Source organism: Neodiprion pinetum, chromosome 3 (genome assembly GCF_021155775.2).
Source record: "Neodiprion pinetum isolate iyNeoPine1 chromosome 3, iyNeoPine1.2, whole genome shotgun sequence".
Taxonomy (NCBI): Eukaryota; Metazoa; Arthropoda; class Insecta; order Hymenoptera; family Diprionidae; genus Neodiprion; species Neodiprion pinetum.
In genome coordinates, this window is record NC_060234.1 from 42,739,005 (window position 1) to 42,762,029 (window position 23,025).

General features: G+C 42.3%; 2 protein-coding genes and 1 long non-coding RNA gene across 7 annotated transcripts; 1 reads left to right on the forward strand and 2 right to left on the reverse strand.

Annotated features, from left to right (window-relative positions):
- Nucleotides 1–2,007: 2,007 nt before the first annotated feature.
- LOC124213800 (5-oxoprolinase) lies at nt 2,008–13,350 on the reverse strand. 3 transcript variants are annotated; one of them, XM_046615454.2, is made up of 21 exons: nt 12,988–13,295; nt 11,284–11,542; nt 8,243–8,428; nt 7,929–8,173; nt 7,690–7,852; nt 7,526–7,611; nt 7,044–7,245; nt 6,695–6,955; nt 6,289–6,622; nt 5,992–6,205; nt 5,750–5,888; nt 5,386–5,663; nt 5,143–5,290; nt 4,962–5,074; nt 4,777–4,882; nt 4,517–4,684; nt 4,179–4,423; nt 3,978–4,089; nt 3,646–3,870; nt 3,134–3,475; nt 2,008–3,070 (listed from the first exon to the last, which is right to left on the reverse strand). In XM_046615454.2, exons 2-21 carry the CDS (start codon nt 11,449–11,451, stop codon nt 2,921–2,923), a joined length of 3,885 nt encoding a protein of 1,294 aa, XP_046471410.1. In that variant the 5' UTR covers nt 11,452–11,542; nt 12,988–13,295; the 3' UTR covers nt 2,008–2,920. The 3 variants fall into 3 exon arrangements, with proteins under 3 accessions (XP_046471410.1, XP_046471411.1, XP_046471413.1); XM_046615455.2 differs by lacking the exon at nt 12,988–13,295 and having other exon boundaries at nt 11,201–11,424; XM_046615457.2 differs by lacking the exons at nt 2,008–3,070; nt 3,134–3,475 and having other exon boundaries at nt 3,728–3,905; nt 12,988–13,350.
- Nucleotides 9,673–16,483, forward strand: LOC124213802 (uncharacterized). 2 transcript variants are annotated; one of them, XR_011176601.1, is made up of 2 exons: nt 9,673–9,797; nt 10,717–16,483. It is a non-coding gene; the product is annotated as an uncharacterized lncRNA (long non-coding RNA). The 2 variants fall into 2 exon arrangements; XR_006881978.2 differs by having other exon boundaries at nt 11,249–16,483.
- Nucleotides 15,458–22,303, reverse strand: Fatp3 (Fatty acid transport protein 3). Of its 2 annotated transcripts, none has more exons than XM_046615459.2 (13): nt 21,909–22,303; nt 20,111–20,261; nt 19,584–19,824; nt 19,232–19,475; nt 18,880–19,081; nt 18,396–18,588; nt 18,145–18,288; nt 17,798–17,935; nt 17,546–17,703; nt 17,302–17,455; nt 17,015–17,070; nt 16,826–16,924; nt 15,458–16,547 (listed from the first exon to the last, which is right to left on the reverse strand). In XM_046615459.2, the coding sequence occupies exons 1-12, from the start codon at nt 22,028–22,030 to the stop codon at nt 16,826–16,828; spliced, it is 1,902 nt and encodes a 633-aa protein (XP_046471415.1). In that variant the 5' UTR covers nt 22,031–22,303; the 3' UTR covers nt 15,458–16,547. The 2 variants fall into 2 exon arrangements, with proteins under 2 accessions (XP_046471415.1, XP_046471414.1); XM_046615458.2 differs by having other exon boundaries at nt 18,396–18,675.
- Nucleotides 22,304–23,025: the final 722 nt, after the last annotated feature.

A 23,025-nucleotide genomic window follows, 5' to 3' on the forward strand; every position in this document is an offset into this window, starting at 1 on the left:
TAGTGAAGTCTGGAGTTCGGGTTATTTCTGGGTTTTATTGCTAATTGAAAGAAGATGAGCATTCGACGGCATCGACGTTCTATTGAGCTAACCGCTCGTTTAGGGAAATGGGGGCTGAAACAGATCGACGAGAAATGGAAGTCACGTGATTGCGAAAAAATCCGCTTTCCCATCTAGCGTCTGTCTGTAACGACGAGAAAAGCATTGCAAAGTGGCGCTCGTTTTAGGAGGATTTTGACGGTCCTTCCGAGAAAGACCGACCATATACTATCTTCAGGTTGATCCATCCCGTCCCACGCTTTAGGGTCTCAACGAAGAATGATTATCTGATACTTTCGTTATTACGCTCTGCCTACCTATACAAATGTCCGAATAATCACGGCGCAACTATTCGGCTCCAAACCTAGTTTGACCCTTTGAATCATAGTGGTAAGTAAAATCATAGAACACCATCTTGTTATAAAGGTTGACGCAGCACAATAATGTGTGACTCTAGGGGTTGAGCAAAATGACACCGAAGAATAATACCTAATCAGCTCATAGATTTCGGTAAGTTACACGAATATCAGTCCTCTTAGCCTTGCCTTCGGTTCCAAAAATTTTAAAAGACTCTGTGGGAAGTCTTTTTACAGAGTCAATACAGGATCTTCCCTGATGGCGAGTTTTTGCCACTTGACACAGACTTATGCAAGACTTATTTCGCGAAATGCAGATTCTGATGTCAGACCCGCAGTCAAATGTAGAACTAGACACTTCGTGTCTTCAGTTGCATGCAGCCTGTAGGCAGACTCACCTCAGAACGCTACTAGGGAGGGTACAGAGAACTTTCTGCAAACTGTTGGACTATTAATTTTTTTGGACCTTGGTCGGGTAGGATGGAAATTTACCAAGCAGCGCGTAAAATCTTGGACTTGTGCGCCATTTCGTTTAGTGGAAAGTTGGAACTCGGTTTCGTCAGCGTCGCATTTGTCACTCGGTGAACCATGCGGGAATTTACGTGCCGATTTCTACCATCCTCATTCAGGGTAGTCCAGGGTCCTCGTAACGCTGCAGCGTATGCGGAATTCGAGGGTAGAAATTCGTTAATTTCCTGAAACTGCAGGAACGTAATTATCTCCGTGGTCCACCGCGCTAATTATAACAACGTGAGTCGAGACACATCGTTATGCGGCTGAAACGGATTCGTCCGCATAGCTGCCCTTCTGCAGGATCATCCTACCAAGCTAAACGCTAAAAAACACTCGTCCTCCCCGAGGATGAATTTCTGCTGAGAGGTTTTGAGTGAGTTTCGTCCAAACATCAGTTGTAGGAACTTTGTGAATGAGTAGAATCACAACAATGTTAGTTTATGGAGCATTGCAAAAGCTGAGGATGAGTTCGCTAATGGATGGTGAAATGAAGAAAAAGAAAAGAAAATTTTGCAGGGTAACCAAGTAAATTTCACCGTTGTCATCATAAGAAAACATAACCCGGGGGATGAAAACTTTCAAGCATAACAATATTCTTCCTAACTACTAAGAAGCGTGGCGATAAAAGAAACTAGTGAAGTAAGTATTAAGGATCAGTAACGCGAGTGCCTCTAGTGACTCAAACCAGATGTATCTGACCATGAAGTTCTTGTCTAGCCAGTTACCTTCGTGTTCTCGAATGAAGAGTTCGTCTGCGTTCAACTGTGAACCGACAGCGAGGCCGATTGAAATGAGCCCGGTTAAGGTAAGTGTACCAGTTATTGACCCTGTCCCAATTATTGACCTTTTTTGGTTGTGTCGGTTTGATCCTTAGTTCTCAAATTGCCAAAAAATAAATTTGTAGAATTTAACCCTGCAGCAATTGGTTTTAGTCATCGAGAACTTCACAATTTGTGCCGTCAATTTATAATTTGGGAAGTAAAAGAGTCAATAAGTGGGCCTAAATGTCAATAACTGGTACACTTACCTTATATCAATTTATTAACTATTCACGCTAATTATTAATCTTTCGGTTAATGTGAATTATTAACTCATCATGTTACTCAACAGCCAATAAACTCTGTGCTTTATTAATTTTAACAAAACGACTAACGTTAATCGCTGTTATTTACAAAGTACAATATAGATGAATATATGTATGCCGGCGCATTAAAAATCATCCTTGCTTCCTTAAAATCTCGATATAAACGGAAACGCGCAAATACCATACATACTGTAACGTGGCGTTTCAGAGTCGCCCGTCACAAGGGCACACAACCGTTATTATTTCTAGTTTACGCAGTAAAGTTCTCTCGTTTCTAATTGACAGAATAATAATTTCGTTACGTTAATTTACGTTCATTTTTCTCTGTTAACTACCGTCTCTCGTTTCAAAGCTACCGTTTAATTCTAGTCTACCGAGATCTTTGTGAACAACGATTGCTTATTTTATTAACTACCGCTGTCGATACCATTTCATTTGCCTGTCTCAACCATGTAACCTTCCCGACAATATGATCGATTGACCTGTTCATTTTTCCTGACTTGAGTTTATTCTTTATTTCAGTATTTTCTTTAATTCTGTAATTATTGTTAGCTGCCTTGAATACCGCCACTCTACCAGTTCGTGTGAGTACCTGAGCCTAGCCAGCCATACAACGGGTTCTCTATTTATTTTTCGTACGGTTTCGTGTTATTTTTATTGATTCGTATTATTGTTTGAAAATCGACGCTAACGCGTCTGGCGCCCAACATAATTGATTTTGTTATAGTTTAATATTCTGAATAAGTGGAGAATCGCGCCAAAGTGTCAACGGTAAGTCCTCCTCCGCGGGTAACAGAATTTAGCGTTACAGTACATTTACAAAATTGTCCCGCGGTAAGGCTAATTTTATTTAGATTATCACCAATTATCAGTAACCGAATTGCCACCATAGAAAGTAGGCGAGTAGGTTGCAGTTCACGACCAGGATTTAGACAGATTCTTGGGCCTTTCGGTACTCGTAAACGCTTCCACGTTCGACAAACTTTTCCGTCGCAGTCTTCTTAGCGCCATTTAAAAACTCGTTGGAACTTGGCGCGCCGTAGCCTCCGCCGCCTGGTGTTTCCAGGATGAAGATATCCTTTAAAAAGAGAAAAAACATTGTAACAAACAATTGCAGATGGGATGTGTCAGAGTGACTCACCCCAGGGCAAACGGGAACTGCCGTCTTCGGCCCGAGGTTAATGCCGCGACCGTCAGCCTTCTTCAAAGTGTTCTTCCCACGGGCACCGGGAAGTCCACCCTCAAGACCCGGCGGATTGTGAACCCGCCGCTCCGTCAGTACTGACAACGTCATCGGAGCCCTAAAGAGAATCTCTCGAATTACTCCGTCACCACCCCTGTGAGCTCCGGAGCCCCCCGTGCCCTCGCGCAAAGTGAATTTCTTCAGGATAAGCGGGTACCGCTGCTCCAAAATCTCCGGGTCTGTGATTCGCGTGTTCGTCATGTGCGAGTGAACTCCGCCTCGGCCATCCCAAGTCGGCCCCTTTGATAAGGAGAAAAACGAAGAAGACAAATCAGAACAAATGTGAGGAAAACAGTCGAGGTTCTCATACCGGCAAATTGACTGTAACCGATAGGCTGAAATGTGGCAATACATTTTTATAAAGAATTGCGAAGGCGGAAAAAACAACCGCAACGAATGATTACACCCACCGCTCCACTGCCGCCAGCTACGGTTTCGTAATAGCCCCATTTCTTGGTCCCAAGTGTGACGTTGTTCATGCAACCCTGAGAGGCAGCGCAGGCCTTAAAGGCGGCGAGTACAACGTCGACAACGCGTTGGGATGTCAGGACGTTCCCACCAACTACCGCCGCGTCCTCGGAAGGATCGAGCAAGGACCCCTTGGGGATGATAACTCGCACCGGTTTCAGACAGCCCTGAAATCAACCGACAACCACCGACAACGTCGTCGCTTACTCTGAATAACGCAAGTTTCCATGGCTGACGTCACCGTTGCTCTTATCGTGCTTAGAGTCTACCTTACCTGATTCAGCGGCATGTCTCGTCCAACGATACTCCGCAAACAGTATATCAACGCTGAGAGAGTGATAGCTCGTGGAGCGTTGCAGTTTCCCCATACTTCGTAACCCGTTCCGCTATCAACAGAGGCGTGCCGGGTTCATGGATAGTCTTGATTCGTGGTGAGAAAGATATACATATTGTGAGGGTAAAAAACAAAACTCACGTGAAATCGAAGAGCGCCTCGCCACGCTCCACATCTATATCAACGTGGAGTCGTATCTCGCTACCGTCGTCGAGATAGTCATGGGCGAAGAGCGTCGTGGCTCCTGTTTGCTGTAGTGTCCTCAGTCCGACCTCCTTCAACATTTCCCGAACCGCGACTTCGGCGTAGTTCTGAATGTGCCCCATGTACGCCTGGACCACATCTAGCCCATAAATGTCAATGAGTTCGTTTACGAGAAGCGTACCCTGAGAAATAGAGCAAAAAGAAAAACTCGGATCAAACAGTGACACGTACTGTTAGTAGCTGTTTGGACATTATACTGGGGATAGATAACAAACCTTGTGATTGGCTGCAATCTGTGCCCTCAGATCACTGAGATTGTCAGCCAAGTTCCGAGTTCCTGAACTACCTGGAATCTTTCCAGGCTCCATCAGTTTCTCAGTCAACTCCTTTTCTCTGAAGATCCCCTTGTGAACTAGCAAGAAACTTTTAAAGGTCGCACCTTCCTGCGGAGAGGCACGAAGGAACGTGAGATGAAGAGTCGGGCAAAGCGAGAATTAGAGATGCGGAAGAACCGCCGGAAGGAAATAGATCTTACCTGAAGAAGAGTAGTAGAATTTGGTGGCATCGAACCGGGCGTTATTCCTCCGATGTCGGCGTGATGACCCCGACTTGCTACAAAAAATACTGGATTCTCTGAGCCGCTAAAAAAGGATGTGTAGCTGAAATTCTTTAGTTTACATAGTAATTTGCACGTTATTAATCGAGAATAAATTTACTCACGCGTGAAAGACAGGCGTGATGACTGTGAGATCTGGAAGATGAGAACCACCGGCGGATGGATGATTGGCCAGGATCACGTCACCGGGAGTGAAGCGTCCCTCGAACGCCTTTATCTGAAAACAGGAACAGCTTGAATGTAGCTTCTTTTATGAAGAAGATAACTTGAAGATCAAGCATTTACCTGATATTGAACAGTCTCTTGCATAGCACCAAGATGCACCGGAATGTGAGGAGCGTTGGAGACGAGACCACCATCCGGACCGAATACCGCACAAGAAAAATCGAGACGTTCCTTGATGTTCGTCGATATCGCAGTTCTCTGAAGTATCCTGAAACGAGACATAGCGTATCTCACCGATAGCTAAAACCCTTATTAGCCCAGTTCAACTCGGCTATATAATCAGTTCTGGATGAAAATACTAACCTTCCCATTTGCTCAGCGATGCTCATAAAACGGTGGGAGAAAATGCTCAACTGAATCGCATCTAGCTCTGGTGTAACTTCGCTGCGACGAGCAGCTCCAATCTTGATCATCGTGTCTCCGCGCGACGTGATGACCGCCGAGCAATTCGGTTCGATCAGTAGAGTACCAAGGCCATCCATGATAATGGCGGGACCAAAAAGAGTGTGTCCGGGTGCCAGAGCGTGCAGCTGATAGACGTTGGTGTCTTGATACCCACCCTCGAAGTACACTCGGGTAGTCTATTTAAGTAATCAGACAACATGAAAGCAAGATAGTCGTATAATTATCATAAGAAAATCTTTCCTTTTCACCGTTTCGTATTTACCTTTTCCGGCGTAGGAATTCCAGACGAATCCGGTAGGGCTGACTCTTCGGAAACAACTGTTTTGCCCACTCCGCGGACTCTAATATCATCGACGAACACCTTTCGACCAGGCATCGTAAAACCGAACTCTGTCTGATACCTCAAAAAATATATTTACATAAAATTTAAGTGTTATTGAGTTTGTTTTCAGAAAGCTGCATCGGCCAAACGATGTATTAAAAATGAATCAGCTGTGGACTGACCTCTCAAGAAATGTAGCTAGAAAATCACCCTGAGCTGTTCCCGATTTCCCAGTCTTCGGGGTGCACATGAGGGCACAATCTGTGCCTTCGTACCGTAGGTGTAGGAAGGGCTCGGTGAAAATGGAAGTCTCCGGGAATCCTTGGTCTCTTAGTCGTGCTCGTACCTTTTTCGTCATAGCTTCGAATCGCTCGTCCAATCGATTAAAGGCCTCCCCTGAAACAATTTAATAATTCTTAGAACTTTGCTATTTCTAGGAATGTTCTGCTGCATTCACATTGCACCCAAATGTACACGACCTTCCTCATACGCCTCAACGCTGGGTTCTTGGACCTCCTCGACCACATCAGCCAGCGCCATTCCGTAGGCGGATAAAATCCCAGCGTACTTGTGAACAAAAACGGTTCCCATACCGAGGGAACGTGCTATGGCACAAGCATGCTGTCCTCCAGCACCTCCAAAACAGGCAAGAACGTGCCGCGATGTATCGTAGCCTTTGGCCTGGGTGAGGGCCCGAATGGGACGGCACATCGCTTCGTTTGCCACCCTCACAAACCCCATCGCCACCTCCTCAACACTCATCACCTCAGTTTTGGTCCCGGAACAGGCTTGCCTTGCCAGGAATGTGTTGATCTGCGGGATTTGTGAGATTTCAGTGATGGAAAAACGGTTATTTACACAAGCTTCGAAGGTAGAATAACTTACGTCGTCAGTGAGGGCTTTGAATGCCTTCACCGTGACAGCCTCGTCAAGAGGCTCGTTCTCTTTAGGCCCGAAGATCTTTGGGAAATATTCCGGCAGCAGGCGTCCCAGCGCCAAATTGGCATCGGTAACCGTGAGCGGACCGCCTTTCTTGTAGCAGGCAGGCCCGGGGTGAGCGCCAGCACTTTGTGGCCCGACTTCAAAGAGTCCCGATCTGAAGAACAACATCGAACCACCTCCAGCTGCCACTGTATTGACGTCTAGCTGCAGCATGGACGCGTCGACGGTAATCCGGTTTGTTAGGCAATTATTACTTACTCGTCATTTTGATATACACAGATGTGACTGTTACCTGCGCTGCCTGGATCGTCACTCCCGCAGTGGTGCTCTCGTAGACGTGTTCGAAGGCCCCAGCGTATCGACTGACGTCGGTCGACGTCCCTCCCATGTCGAACCCGATCACTGGAAGGTCACTTATTTTTTGGTACGTCGTCATTGCGTACCCAACAACCCCGCCAGCTGGACCGGAAAGAATTGCTCGAGACCCGTTGAAGCTACGAGAGAAAAGTCAAGAAAAACCTTTCGTTTAGAATCGGGAGCAAAGAAAAAAATCAGAATAAGTTTTGTGGGGTGATAACTGGAACCATCCACCTTGGCCTAATGAAAAATACTGATAGGTAGGTAAAGGAAAGATCCAAAAGCTGAAAGCCGCTCATCTTGAGGATTCAGAACGAACACCAACCATATTTAAAATGAATCATGTGCATCGTGCCAAGCGCCAGAACCAAACAGAGAATAATTGGTAAGGATTGTACTTTGAATCCAAATACTCACGACGTCATCGGTGTCAGTCCACCGTCACTCTGCATAAAAAGGACGTTCACTCCTTCCAAATTATTTTTGAAGCCAGAAGCGAAACCCTAACAAATACGAATCAAAAGTTGCATTGTAATTTTAGAATCTATATGTTACGAGCAGCGTTTCGTTATGCATTGTACCTGCAAGTAAGTCTTTATGTGAGGAGTGAGGTAAGCATCGGCTGCGGCAGTGAATCCGCGGGGAACAATTCTGGCCATAGGCATCACAACGTGTGAAAGAGATATTTCAGTGAAACCTATTTCACTGGCAAGCTCACCGACGCGAATCTCATGCTCAGCGTATCTGTAAAATGAAATATTAATCCATAATTACTAACGAAATGCTTCATCTAAAAATCAGACAACAAATTTAAACTTACGAGTAACTGTGCGCCAAGACCACAGCCAGACTTTCGATCCCCTTTTTTTTCAAACCTTCGAGGTCCTTCTTGAGCTTCTGCTCGTTAAGTTCTTTCATTACCAGAAATTCTTCGCCCGTAGTTCCCTTGACGCGTTTCCAACCTCTGGTCACGTCCCCCAGTTGGCATTTTCCTGGCAGAGCCGGAACCACCCTACAACCCACCTCAACCACCTCGGAATAGAGAACCTCCGGCGTCACGACCTCCTACAATTCCACTCCTAATTCACGTTGATTCTGCAAGTAGCGGGGCATGTAGTAGTGCTGTATATATACCAGATCAAAAATGTTTGGCCGGGCCTGATTTCCGATGAAAAGTAGCTCCTTGAAGCCTTCGTTAACCAGAAGCGCCATCCTCGCGCCCTTTCTCTCCAATAGGGCGTTTGTGGCTACTGTCGTCCCCATCCGGATCCACGCGATCTTCGATGTGTCAACAGCGCCGTCCATCGGGACACCCGTTTCCTGCATATTGTACATATATTTAAATACTTGATTCGTGAAGGGTGTACCTTATCGTTTCACAACTCCATAACTTTAGATGATATCAAACAACTTCTCACCAACGGTAGACCTGACAAGTCCCCTGAAACTTTTGCGGCATTTTTCGTTGCAAACGTCTAGACAATCGATTACTGTTCGTAATGTGCTACTATGATGTATTAAACGTATCATGATAACCATTTGAAACAATCTCACGAACAGACTCGTGAAAGATATTACACATATCCTTGACATTCGTCTCCGTGACTTGTATTCAACTTTCACAATACTCTTAAATTATTGTGTGGATTCGAATTACAAGTAACACACTACATAGGTCCACATTTTATCCGCACTTGATGGGTACTTCATAAAAACCACAGAGAGTGTAAGGATGAATATTATTTTTGTGTAGAATACACGCTCATTCCTATTCTCTCATACTAAATTTACATGAACTGGAAACTTTGCTGTTCGATTGCATAATTAAGCATTTTGATGGAATAACTTCCCGAGCTATAATGTGCGTACATGCCAGTATACGAGTATTGTAACCTATCTTGTACTCTGGCATATTTTTACCAAAATAGTACAGGATCTCTACAAATACGTAAAAATCTGCCAGAGGATCGATCTATTAATAATGTAAAAGTGACATATAAGTTGAATTTTTCAGCGATGAACCAACAATGGCATCGAATCGTTTTTGATTCCTTCTAATCTTATTTTGGTCGTTTACTGAATTTTGGTACTTTGGATATTGAAGGAAGGAAGTTAAAGTTTCACTGGAATTTCTATCAAACAGGAAAAAGAAAATATATGATCAAGACACATAGCCTAACAGATCAAACCATCAGGCACTTGTGCATAAAGGAAAGAACTCCTGTTCAGGGTAAACTAACTTCTAGTTGAAGTTGGGCTTGGTTAAAACTTAACAAAATGGTAAATCAATGGAAGTGGATAATTATTGGAAATAAAAATCTGATCAAAAATTGATATTTTCCAAGTCCGGTTCGAAATATGAATAATCGTGCATAGTGTTCTCATATCCACATTCACACGCAATACGTAAATGAAGCCACAGTGTCCTTGACACCCGTTGGTCTGCCTAACCCCTACAGTCGGGATGGGACGTCATATCGATTTCCTCCGGGAGGTTTGTCGAAGGTACAGAGGTAAAGGGGAGGCATAAGGGAGCGTGGAGGAAGAGAAGCAGAATCAGGCAGTCGAGACGAAGACCTCGAAAGAGAGAGAATCGTATCGGCATGTGAATGTGAAAGTATCGCTTGTTCGCCTGGGCAACGAACATGCGCCTAATGCAGTAGCTGGGCTGAAACTTTCTGTAAAATTGGTCAGTTCAAAAGATCGAAAGATAAGAAGTTGAGCGGAAGGACATTGGTATTGCACAGCAAAAGTAGAGGTGTAGTGCATTGTGGTGTCGTAGTCAACAGTCTGGTTGTCAATAAATGCAAGCAAGGCCAAACACGTAAAAATCAAGCTTTACTAACTTTGTTCGTGCATTTACGGAACTCGGCAGTACTTAGAAATATGTCTGTGTTGATTCGTTTTCTATACTTGAGGCAATAACGCCACGTTTGATTTTTCTCTTTTCTATTCTCTGGAAGTAGAAAGATTATGACAGATTCTTAAGAGTTTCTTAAAACAGTGATATTCGTTTGAGACGACAAATACACTCAGTTTGTCTTGGTGCAATAACCACGGAAAAAAGAGAAAAAATATGAAATGAAATATCTGATAAATTAAAAAATTGGCACCTTTCTATTGAGATTGTGTAAAATATCTTGGTAGATTCTCAGATTTTCATGCAAGTGTCTCAATGTTATGTACGAAGAATAGTATCTTTTCGAATTTACTAATTAGGTCTCAAAGCGTTCCAAAAGGGGTATCATTATACTTTTGAAACAATACATAAGAATCGTCAAAGAAACGTTGTGATCAAGGAAAAATTTCGAAACTTTAATTTTCAACGGGAAACAAAGAAACATGAGATTAAAAATAAATAGTAAAACAGAGAAGAAATTGAAAATGGTCATTTGCCAAATGGCTGCTCTACTGATTGATCATAGTATTGTACATTCTAAGATGATGTTGCGACTTCAAAAATGATTGAAAACACTCTCAGAGAATCTTAAAGCCACCCAAAAGCCTAGCTTAGACTAGATTTACTCAGGTATTTACATGAGATTTCACTCCTTCTATTAGGTACGTTATGTAACAGACTCAGATATTTAATTAACACATCTTCGTAGGTAAAATTGAACTCGTCTTTTGTAGAAGTAGATGTAGAAGAATTGCAGATCATTACAAGAATTATAAGTATTTGCATTGGTGCTGAGAGGGGAAGAAAAAAATTAGGAATATAATTTCCAGAAAACGTTCCTAAGCATCAAAACTGACGAGACTGATTGTAAGAATCGCAGAGCTTCTAAAATTAGGAAATCATTACCAAATGACATTACGACGTAATCTGGGAAAAACCAAAACATTATCTCTATCACTCCGGTCAGCGTACACTTATTGCCACATTAAATCGTTACAACATGTGTAATTAAGCCTCCCACGCGTTCGTTCAATTCAATCATCCAATATCCCGATGAAACCCGTACCAAGCATGGCGCTCAATGAATTCAAGTGCTACAAAAATAAATTCCCACAAAATGCGATCTGGCACCACTAACGAACGATAATAACTTGACAAAGTGTAAATTATTAATAGACTTGTAATAGCTGTACATGAATCGGCATCCTCTGCATCACAAGTTTGGGATTCAATCCCAACAGAATTGGTCACAGCCGTGAGACCAATGGATCCTGACCTGCTCGAGGATTCTGCGGATTCCCTCGCGGGGTGCGTCCTCATAGTTGCTGGGATCAACCGAGAGGAGCTTCATCACGCGAACCTTCCCGCCCGGACATTCCGCGTAGACGTCGGTGAAGGTACCGCCACGATCAATGGCGAACCCGAATTTATCCTCGACGACCATGATTCTGGTTCGACTGCTTTTCCTCCTCAATGCTCCCTGAGCTCCACAATAAGTATCTTGCAATACTGCACGATTACTCAACCTCAAGCCGCTATGTAGGGTAATAAATTAGGTAATATTAACGATCGTCAATGTTATTCATATTGCTAAATGGTACCGTTGAAAAAGCAATATGTTGTTTCGTTAGTTCAACAGTGTCGGCCAATAAAAGAGTTTCGGTAAAAACTTATGAAACGAATTGGCTCATGAATAACCATATTTACTCATACATATACGGATTTTCCTTTTTTCGGCTAAATAACATTCATCAAAACTTTGACTAGAAATGTGTACTAAAAAATTATTCTAATTTGCAGCTTGAAGACAAACCGTCGAAAAATAATTAGATGATTAAAAAATCATAACTAGTAATTTATTCGCCGTTACATAATTCAATTGGAAAAAGTAGTGAACCAGCCAATCTGAATTGCATTATTGCATAGAAATTTTGTGCGATAACAGAGATCCCCCCCCCACCCTGATATTAGAATAGCATTGAATCACTTCTTGTATTGCAGTTGCATCAGCTGTGCATTGAAATCGATAAATTTTTACCAATCATCGCAAGGCTAATGCGTCAGATGCAAATCATCGATTTCACTGAGTTACAACACTATAAAAGACTAGGTATTAGCTCAGCTGTATTGTGAATGATCGTGCATTTATCAGATAGTTGACAGACGTATGAAAGCAATGTTACGTAACTATTATATTTACGCTTGATTCATTTATTTTGATTTACAACTGATATTGAAGACAATTCAACATTTCCTCCCGCGTTATCTATCGCAAATTGTTAAATATTTGAATAGCAGCACAGACTTGTGTCCTTGCAACTTTTCACGGGCTGGATAATGAGATGTACGGCACCACGAATAGTTGAAAATCGAATTCAGTTGAAATTTACAAAAAATTGATCTATATCGCAACTCGAAATTGATGCAGTCGATACATGACAAGTAACGAAAATATGAAAATGTAAAATAAAATATTGCTGTGATACGGATACAAAATAATATAACTATATGTACTCAAAACATACATATGACATAATGATCTACGTGATGGGACGACCCATTTGTGATTGTGCCACTTGATTCTACAAGCTTAATATAGTAAATACGACTTCTTGACAGCAATTCCTTGAATCGTACAATGAGACGACTGATAGTGACACAAGATTAAAAAATTGATCAAGAGAGTGGACAACTGAGCGGTGAACCAAGGATGGTTCCTACATCCACGTGGGTGATGACATTCATGTCTAGGCTCTACAGCACTATCAGAAATAGTCCTATAGCAAACGATAAAGCTCAACAGTGACGCAGATGTTACATTGAATTATATAATAATAATATATATCACATAACACTGTATTGTTAAGTGACGCCTGTGCGTGAAACTAAAATCTTGACCTCACACCGAAGGTATAAGATAACGGATATAAATAAACCACACGTTTTTGATGTAAGTTGTAAATGATAAGAAAAAACTTACATCTGATCACACTACACAAAAGCGGCTCCTACGCTGCGTGATATCAGCAAAATACTTGACGGTAAATAAATAAAGTTGGCAAGAGTTGGAAGTGTTGTGGACGACGCCTGAGTAGGTGCAGGGTGTTATCACTCAATCAGCCCTTTGTACCGTCCGAGTAAACATCTCTGTGTGGAAGACGGTAAACAGAGGACAGAGCGAACGACGGCCGTTTACCAGAAGAAGCGACTTGTGCGCAACGCCTTCATGTGGGTCACACGCGCTCGCTGGCTCGCTTGCTCGGTTACAACTGATACTGATTTCTTGCCGCGGTAGCATTCGTCTATCTATAATACGGTACCATGCGCGATTCGCGGCACCTCGATTCACCGAACTCGCCTATATTCGTGTTGGAAACTTGGAATGCGAGTCGGTTGGTACGCATGTTGTATCTTGTAACACGCAACCGACGAGAGCGAGAACAATCTCTTTGCTGCGATAACCGTCGAGCTTTCACTCTAACGTGCCTTGAGCTCTTCCCTGGCCACGTGATGTCGACGTCGCACGACAACGTCGGTAAAATTAACTAATTATTAACCGGGTTCGTTCGGTTCGATGTCAGTTACAGTAGAGTTAGAGTACAGTTGGAGTACAGTCTCGTTGGCGCTGCTGGTACGTGGTATCATCCTGTGTACAAACCGTGTTTGACGTGACGTAGCTTCCCGCTCAAAAAAAAAAAGAATTGGTTGTTCGCATGTCATCTTGTAACCTTCGATATAATTGTGTTATTCATTTCTTATCAAACATCGGTTGTTGTGAATATCCAAGAGAATGATCAGTACAGTGCAAATTGCGTCCAGCTACTTAACGTTAACAAATGTGATAAATTAATCCTACAGTAACTTGCATTGAGCATCCCTAGAACATGTACATCAAATTGGTTGTCTTGTGGAACAATTTGTAAACAATTGATACTGACTGATGTGACGAATATCCAAAATATCTAATTTGGGTAGGAAACGTCTTGTTCTATCCACACAACCCACGTTTTTTGCACATTGAATTAGTCGTCATTCGATGGTACTTGTGAAACATTCGGATTAGTCAATTCTGCCACCAAATTGCAATGTAACGGAAAAATAGCTGCATGTAATGGTTGATATTTGTACGTGTATACTTTATCAGTATAAATATCCAGTGTTTTTAAATGATTTATAATCGAGCCATGATAATTATTGAAGCATGAAGTAGCTGGTTGGCATGAACAGAAGAACATGTACCACTTCTAGGCGTACAAGTGGATTGGCAGTTGTGCCTTAGTTACGATGGACACACGCGTACCGCGTTTCTCTTCCGCGGTTTTTTCATATCATCATTGTGGTATATTACGCAAACCACACTCGGAGGCCGACATCAATGGTGCGTCCCGAAATGAGGACGCGTCAGAACTTATATAAGATGCGGCTCGAAAGGAAAAATGCTCAAATCTAATAAGAATAACAAATAAACCAAATGGTCTCTAAAATACCAATACGCCGCGTTATCATTCGTTCGCGGAACCCATTCTTATAATTATGCTAAAACATGATAAGCTTTCATAATTATATACCTAGAACTGATTTCCGGCGGTTATTACAATGAATAACGGTGGAATGTATTATACGTATATTGAGACAAATGCCCATTTATCTTTCCATAATAAAAGGGTATTTCGTCAGACCCAACGCGAATTTGGCGGATTCAAATTCGCGATGCTCTGACCTCTAATAAAAAAGGGAACCCAATCTAACAATTGTGGCGGTCTTGCAGCTGAGGAATGTCCGCTCCCCGGTGCAAATTAAACCGTTGCTTTAATTTAATGTACTCACTTCCTCACGGGTGTATTAGCGAAAGTTTTTAACTAAAGTACAAGCTCGGCCAATTGAATATTCTTTCTTTACTCACAATCTCTGGTTCTGGCGGGCAACGTAAGGTCGATGACAATTTTCAGTTAGACTATTGAACAGCACACTTAATTTTATTAAACATAATGTGTTACTCTATCAGCTACTTTGAGGAATTTGTGCAATTAAAATTAATGAATAATACAATAACGAATTAATAATTTTAGAATAATACAAAGTGCTTATATAGCGAGTTAATCGCAGGCTTAGTGGTAATGATAATGATCCCTCGTACCGACGCTTCATCATATACATATATATCCCGATCCCGTGTTGTCCAACGGGAGGTTCTAATCGTCGGTGACCGGCGATACCCGAGAGGTCATAAAGCATGGTTCCGCTGACCTATCGATTCTTATGGAGACTTGACCGACAGGTGAGTTGGGGGTCATTACGGCTGTTGATCATACGGGTTTTTTTTTTTTGGGTAGTTGTTCGGAGGCTGGAAACGACTGGACAATTTGTATTGTCTCAATATGTTAAAGTATATTTGTTTACATTGTAATATGCGGATAGTGGTTACACCGCAGGATTTACGAATGACGATCTTTTGAAATTTCAAAACATTTTATTCACTACGAACAGAATGCAACATGAGATTTTAAACAATTATAGGAATAACTTAAATCTTTGCTTGTACAGATATACAACAGATGTATGTATACTATCATAATCTATATTACAATATAATTACATAGGTATATGGTACGGTATATAATCCAACAACGTGTGACAAAAATCAGACATATTGTTCTTTATTTTATACGTGTTTGTATAAAATTATTTCCAAGCAAGCTGACCATCAAAATGCGTGAATTAACAGTTCCTCCAGACTGGATAATGTTTCAGCCTGAATACTCTAACTACCTACGAATGATAGCTTTACTATAATAATTATGTTAGAGTAGAACTCTACATACAAGATGATCTAAAAAGGAGCCCGCTACTCCCGAGAAAACTTGGCACCATCTTTACTGGTAATGAAATAATCTGCGCTACCAGACAGAACGAAAGTCTAGCAGGAGAACGACAGAGCCAGTCAACAATCCGCAAGCTTGACAAAGACACAAGACGGCTAACACAACCGCCGAAGACGGAATGTGACCGGAGTTGAGTCTGTCCAAAGCCAACCTAACTTAGCATTACTTGACCTATCTAACCTACAAGAACGACAACGTAACGTGCGAGGTTTTATATTGAACACGTCAAATATATACATATAAAATAGAAAATACAAATGGAACGTGTAGCGTGACGTGAACGCCACAATGGTACTAATGTATTGTATACGCATACTGAGTAGTATGCAAAGTACGGACTAAATGATATGAAACAGTGTAGTCGTAGGAAAATGGCTCGTGTACATTCTCAAGCTTCGTGCCAAATGCCACTCTTGGCTGAAGACATGAATTTTTTCGGTAAGGCCTTGAATCAAAAGAAATTAAATTTAATCCACTAGTACTCGATTCAAGAATTTCACTATTTGGTTGCCACCAGGGGCAGGCGAGTGACACTATAATACCAGTTCATAACAAAAACTCGAGAAAGTATAACTGGTAAGTTTTTACTTGTATTCATGCAGCGAAAAATGGCCGTTGACTGATATGTCCTTGATTGAAAGAGTCGAAGATATCCTACCTATAAAAAACAACTTATATGTACAAGAAAGAATACCATCAAACTCTCAATTTTTGTTGCACCACTTCTTAGCGAATCAATCCAATCGGTATATCATTCAAATATCAAAGTTCTACTGTCTATAACATAATCGCAAGCATGAAATGAAGAAAACACGTCTCTACTTTAAAAAAAAAAAAATGTATGACAGTCATTATTTTTTATTTCTCAGATCAAACCACAGAAATTTTATACACACAGGTATTCGTTACATCGCTTGAAAACCTTGCATGGCTTACCTATAATCGAACTCTTTGCTCCACGATGTCGGTGTAAAGCTGCTCTGTGAGTCTAACGTAGAACCCAGTTTTGTCCAAAAAGTATACAGGATCGTTGATCTGTTGACCGACATACAGACATTGAAAATAATAAAGATCATTGACGTGATCGACGGGCAGCTAAAACCAAGAAAAGAATTAATTAATTACCTTTTTAACATCGAAAGCCTCGAGCTGCAAGTCCCGCTTCTTTATCTTGAAAGTCCCTGCGGAGAGAGAGCGAGAGAGAGAGAACAGAAAAAGACGTTAATGACATTTAGTACAGGGGTTTGGAGTACCGATGATAATGTTTCTTAATGTTCTAGTACGAACACGACACTTCTAGAAAAGAATAACAAGAAAAGAAAACAAAATAACGATGAAGGAAAAGCAATAATTCACCCGAGCAAGTGGTAATAAATTATATAATTCAGAAGCTTTTCCAGCCTCTCTGTTACCCGTTATTGAAAACTCGGTTAGAATGCGGATGAAGAGGGGTCGTGCATAGGCTGGCAAGGCGTGTTTCACGGCTTCCGCAAACTTGTTAAGGTTCAGCGAGCGCTCGGGGTCATAGATAGCGGCCATTCCAGCTTTACCCTCGGTCCCAGGTACCTTAACAATATCCCGTTCATTTTAAATTCTATACATACGTACATTGACTGTTAACTAAAAAAATAGTATCATAGTTGGACAAATATTTACCTCGACTCCGTAGACGGCGGCGTCCCTAAGACCAACTACGTTACTGATGACGGCCTCGACCTCCGAGGTCGCGACGTTTTCTCCACGCCATCTAAAAGTATCTCCAGTTCTGTCTTTGAAGTAGAAATACCCAAAGTCATCCATCACCAAAATATCACCTGAGGAAAAAACGGAATAAAGTTTCGTCTCCGTGAAAGAAGCAGGTTTGTTTTACTCCCGACGTTAGAGTTTAGACTCGCATAGAAAACCAACCAGAATTGAATACTCGATCACCCTTCTTAAATACATCAAGAATGATCTTCTTCTCGGAAGCTTTCTTGTCAACGTAACCACTGAAGTCATTCACCGCCTTCTTCGGGTTTATTTTACCGACGAAGACCCCAGCCTCGCCTATAATAGGAAGGAGACATGAAGACGTTAAAATCTCTCTTTCAAACTCCGTCGTGTTCCATTTTGTCTGTGACAAACAGTAATGTTCTTTGTATAAACACACTTTTACTGCACTGGATATGAGTCTGTATACGAGCGTATAAGGGGATGATATCAGACCATCTTCCGGCTTTATACGCCTTAAGTGAGTACAGAACGACGTGATTTACCTGGCTGACAGGGGATGCAGAAGCCGTCGGGACCGCGCAGAGGTTCGCCAGTTTCCTCATCCACTCGAAGCAACGCAACGGGATAAAGTGCTCCAGCGTACCTGGGCACGAAACCCACGGAACCGACGCGGCTGTCAATATTGACTGTGAAATAACGAAGCATCGTCAATACGTATTTTACCCTAATCGTTTAACATTCATTTTAACATTAGGCGGACAGAAAAAGAAAGTGCAGGTGTATTTCAACCTACCAAGATTCGAGTTTCCTTCTGTGGCGCCGTAAAACTCTCCTATCTGTTTGACGCGAAATCTCTCTACAAAGGGCCCCCATATTTGGGCCTTAAGTCCGTTGCCAAACATGAGCCGTACCGAATGGGAAGTGTCCGTAGAACTCGGAGGAATGGCCAGAAGATAGCGGCATATTTCTCCTATATACTGTGCCACCTGTAGCGATAAAACCGCAACAAACATGAGCCAATCTCTTCGAGAACGCCGTGAGAAATCGTTAGTATTTTTATATCGAAGCTCAACCTAAGCGAAGAATGTTATAAAAATTTTACATTGAAATACATCGATAAATTAATTTCACTATGAATTTCGAGCCACTGTTAATCAATATCCTTAAAGTTCGTTGGAGAATAAAGACGACAATGATGAAGAGCAAAGTTGCATGGGAATTAAGTATCCGATATTCTGTTCTTCATATCGCCAAAATACCCAGACAAGATGTCTTACCGTGCACTCGTAGTGCACACAGTCAGGCCAGAATTTGGAAGCGCTGAATCGACGGCGAAGAACGACAGTGATTCCACGCAAAAGCGCCTGACCCGCACCGACAATACCACCAGCGGTATGGTAAAGTGGAAGCGCGTCGTAAATGCGATCAGTCGTCCGAAGTCCAAGCATCGAATGGACGCCACAGGACATCAACATGTACCTACGACAATAGCAGCGAAAGTGTAAGTCGAAGAGAATATTTATTCGACATCGGAATATGCTTTGCAGTTGAATGTAACGAGCGCGTCGAATAGGTTTCATAATGTGTGATTAGTAATTTGTGTAACTTGAAACGAATTCTACTGGATACCTGAGGTTCGTGATAACAGCGGCTTTTGGCATTCCAGTTGTTCCCGAGGTGTAAATATATATCAGCTTGTCCCGGGGACTACATTTGACCTGCGTTCCATCAGCGGAGAGCTTGTCGCCTGATATTTTAGAAAATTCGATACTAAGATCGATCGACGCCGGCAATGACGTCCGCACCGAAGTAGGAACATCCGGCCACCGATAAAGCGTCAGCCCGGAAATCCCATCCTTGACCTCATTGACGGCTGTAACGACGAGACTCAAATTGATCACCGTAATTTTCACCCCTCAGAGAAACTGGGCAAGCACATTGTGCTGAGCTCATTGGTTCATCTCACGAAGCATTGCCTCACCGTCTGCAAGCTCCGAGCCAAAGATCACTGCCTTACAGTCAGCTGCCCGGATGCTGTGGATAAGGACCTCGTGACGCAGATTCGTGTTGACGAGGGCAGCAACGAGGCCCACTTTGCTCAGTCCAAGCCAGAAACCTACGTACTCGGGTCGGCTGTCCATTATCAAAGCGATGCTATCACCACGGGCCAGTCCCTGTCTGGAACGGAAAAACCGCGCCACCCGGTTGCTGAACTCCTCGAGCTGAAACGTGGCAAAGGGATCCATCAAAGCAAAGGAAAGTCTGGTACTGTCCCACAACGTGTAAGTTTCACTCGTACATAATGTAGAGAACTGCAGTAATTCACAGCATGCTGGGAAACCATAGTACCAATTTATTGTTCATGTAGGCTGTCAAAAATCAGCATGAAGCAGCGACGAGCTTGACACAAATCAATTATCAGAGTACGGTGAATGTCGTGAATGAATTCCCCGATGTTACCGTATACCTATCTTCTATACTCGTGGAAATCGTTTAATAGTTCATTACCTGTTGGTAAGTCCATTCCTTGTCTTCGAAAACGAATGCGGCGTGGTCAGGATGCGCGGTAGCGAGCCGCGCGAAAACCTCGGCGACGGTGAACCCCCGAGATTCCCACCACCAGAGCAGAATGTTAACCCGCAAAAACCTGAACGAACCTCTGAAACGGAATCTCAACATTGTCATCTATTTCGCAAGTACCACAAGGTTGTGTTATATGTTCTGGCACCCGTATACTTCTATTACTTTATCCAGGGTACTGAAAATTTATTTCGAATGTAGATAGCTTAATGCAATGTTTCGTAACCGCATATCCAAACCTAATGCCAAGCGCACAGAAAGTTGAATTGAATCATTGAATGTATCACGCTGATCAGTCCTCATTGTTTCCTCGTCAACTTGTTTCATTATGTTCCCTTGGACATGTTGAAACATTCCCGTCATCGAGACCTGCTTCCCTTTGATTTAATTTTCCCGTATGAGCTTGCAGCTAGAGTTCCGGAACTACTTCTCCGGTGTAGATCATTTGAATGGACTTTAAATTCCAACGCCCATTCAAATTACGATTGGGTAGATGCGTGGTAACTCTTACGAGAAAGATACTTTATGCGGGGGATAAGGTAGTGGATGCGGGCACACACGTATGTCGCGGATAAAACACATACAGCCGCGTCACACTTATCAATTATGTGCATACTAATATCACTGCGCGAGGCGTCCGTAACGACCCTTCTAACCGTGCCATATGTTGTACTGGAGAATTTGCTATATAAAGACACGCTGCACACGTATGTGGGTAGGTATATATCCAAGTACCGTGTACATACGCTAGGTACTTCGTTTCGCTTCTCATTCATCGCTGTCGCCATCGCCGAAAGCCGCTGCAGCTCCTCAACTCTGCATTTATCATTAGAATTATCCAAGCGCGAATGAAGTATGAAACTATGTCAAGTCAAATGATGTTCCAGGCGAATAATGTGCCGGTACTAAATTTATTCGGCGAAAAGGAAACGCTGTGACTGATGCTTTTTATCTTCCCGCTGCTGAACACGTGTTACATTGTGGAACCCAAGTCGGGATCAAATTGTATTTTCTTTCTCTTCGCGGGACGAATGAGTCGCTATTAGGTAACTCGGTTTCATCCTCTTGCAAGCCCCATTCTTGAGAGCAGCAGCAGCGCAGTCATTTGTGTCTAATTCAAGATGAAATATACTGGCGAACGGAAAAGCAGAAGTTAATGCTACTCTGTTTGCTTGTCTGCTAAACGGATAGATTCGAATTGTCTGATTGTACTCCGAAGCACATCCTTATATTCATACTCTTCCAGCTTCTTCATCAATGCTTTTATTTTCTCCGATGTTTAAGCAATTTTCTACAATGGTCTAATGATAAAAATATAACTAGGCCGGTGCAAGATACGCGTGGGCTGCTTTACGGTTTCAAATTTTTTCAATTTCGGAACGTACGAACAGCTATTCGTTAGTTAAAGTAGACTGTAATAATTTATTATCGGTAACTGATATTCACCCAAGTTAGTACACTCACGTACCTATAATACCAAGGTTGCAACTCCGAGGCCCGTACACATTAAGAAAGCATAAAATTTCTGCATTGGAGTGTAATATAACATTATGCCCCACGGCTGCCACACGAAATTCCAGCGTCGCGGATGCGTCGAGGCGGGCGCATATAATAATACTATATATATATGTAGTATGTATACATATATATATATATATATATATGGTATAGAGGACGCAAGAAGACTCGAGTGTCAAGAGGTTTGTGTTAACATTCATAAACTCACAGAATATCCCTTGGTAGAGTTTTGTAGAGTATATAAAGCATTCTTCGTCGATTTCCGGTGAATAGGAAACCTCCGAGTAGCACGGCCCCGACGGATAACAGAAGCTTATTAAGCTCCGTCATTGTGAAGGAGGTTCCGGTCGGCCCGGTCCCAGGGAAAAAACTCAAGATCGCACCTGCGTGGAGCGCAATTAATATTGAGAAAAAAATCGCGAGGTGGCGCGCGGGCCAAAATCACTCCCGCGGACGAAACAGAGGGAGACGAGTACTTTTCAAGGGAATAACGACGCGTCGGAAAGAACGGCACAATTGCGACTAAACGACGAATCACTACGCGAGCAGTCCTTTTGTCATTGAGCTACTCCGCTCCGCGACGACAACACGACGATAACTGATCGTAAGCTCCCTGCCTGCACGTATAGCCCCTCATTCAACCAGGAATTCGTGTGCACGTGACCACATACGTACACAAGCTGCCTGCACCAACGCTAAGAGCGAACGAACGAACGAACGAACGCCAATTGCCGTTCATATGACAATTTTCTGCTGTCAAACGGAGCCGGGGTAACACGTACACCTATCTTCATCCTTACACTCTGACGCGCTGCATGCACGCGGCACATACACAGGGACTACTTTGTAAGTATGTAGGTACGTATAACTATGTATTACTTACTCCGCGGCCAATAACAAGCTGACATCGGATATACAACCAGCGGATAATTTTACGCTGCCGAATTTGCAATCTTTCACGTTCATCCGAGGGTGGAAAAAAAATTCTTTTTAATTACAAATTCTTCTGCCTAATACCTAAGCGTTCTTCGTTTCTTTTCCTCGGTGTGTATATAGTTATCCTCGTTTCGTTATCTGTTTATTCTATATTATATTTAGACAAATCGCGTAATTCTCAGGTCTTTTCAGGCTGAATCACTATCACGTATTTTAAATTTGAATCTTGATGATACGACAAAAACACCTCAACTATACCTTTTACGTTATATGTATATATATATATATATATATATATATATATATATATATATATATATATATATATATATATATATATATATATATATATATATATAGCGATATATATATATATATATCGGCTATCG

Excerpts from the sequence above, each read along its gene's own strand:
- LOC124213800 (XM_046615454.2), bottom strand. The coding sequence starts at position 11,451 with ATGGTCGTCGAGGATAAATTCGGGTTCGCCATTGATCGTGGCGGTACC. Across the intron at positions 5,889-5,991 it reads CTAGCTACATTTCTTGAGAG|GTATCAGACAGAGTTCGGTT; the intron begins GTCAGTCCACAG and ends ATATTTTTTGAG. Across the intron at positions 3,871-3,977 it reads GAGACATGCCGCTGAATCAG|GGCTGTCTGAAACCGGTGCG; the intron begins GTAAGGTAGACT and ends GGTTGATTTCAG.
- Fatp3 (XM_046615458.2), bottom strand. The coding sequence starts at position 22,030 with ATGACGGAGCTTAATAAGCTTCTGTTATCCGTCGGGGCCGTGCTACTC. Across the intron at positions 19,476-19,583 it reads TGGCTCGGAGCTTGCAGACG|CCGTCAATGAGGTCAAGGAT; the intron begins GTGAGGCAATGC and ends TCGTCGTTACAG. Across the intron at positions 17,704-17,797 it reads TGATCGAGTATTCAATTCTG|GTGATATTTTGGTGATGGAT; the intron begins GTTGGTTTTCTA and ends TTTTTTCCTCAG.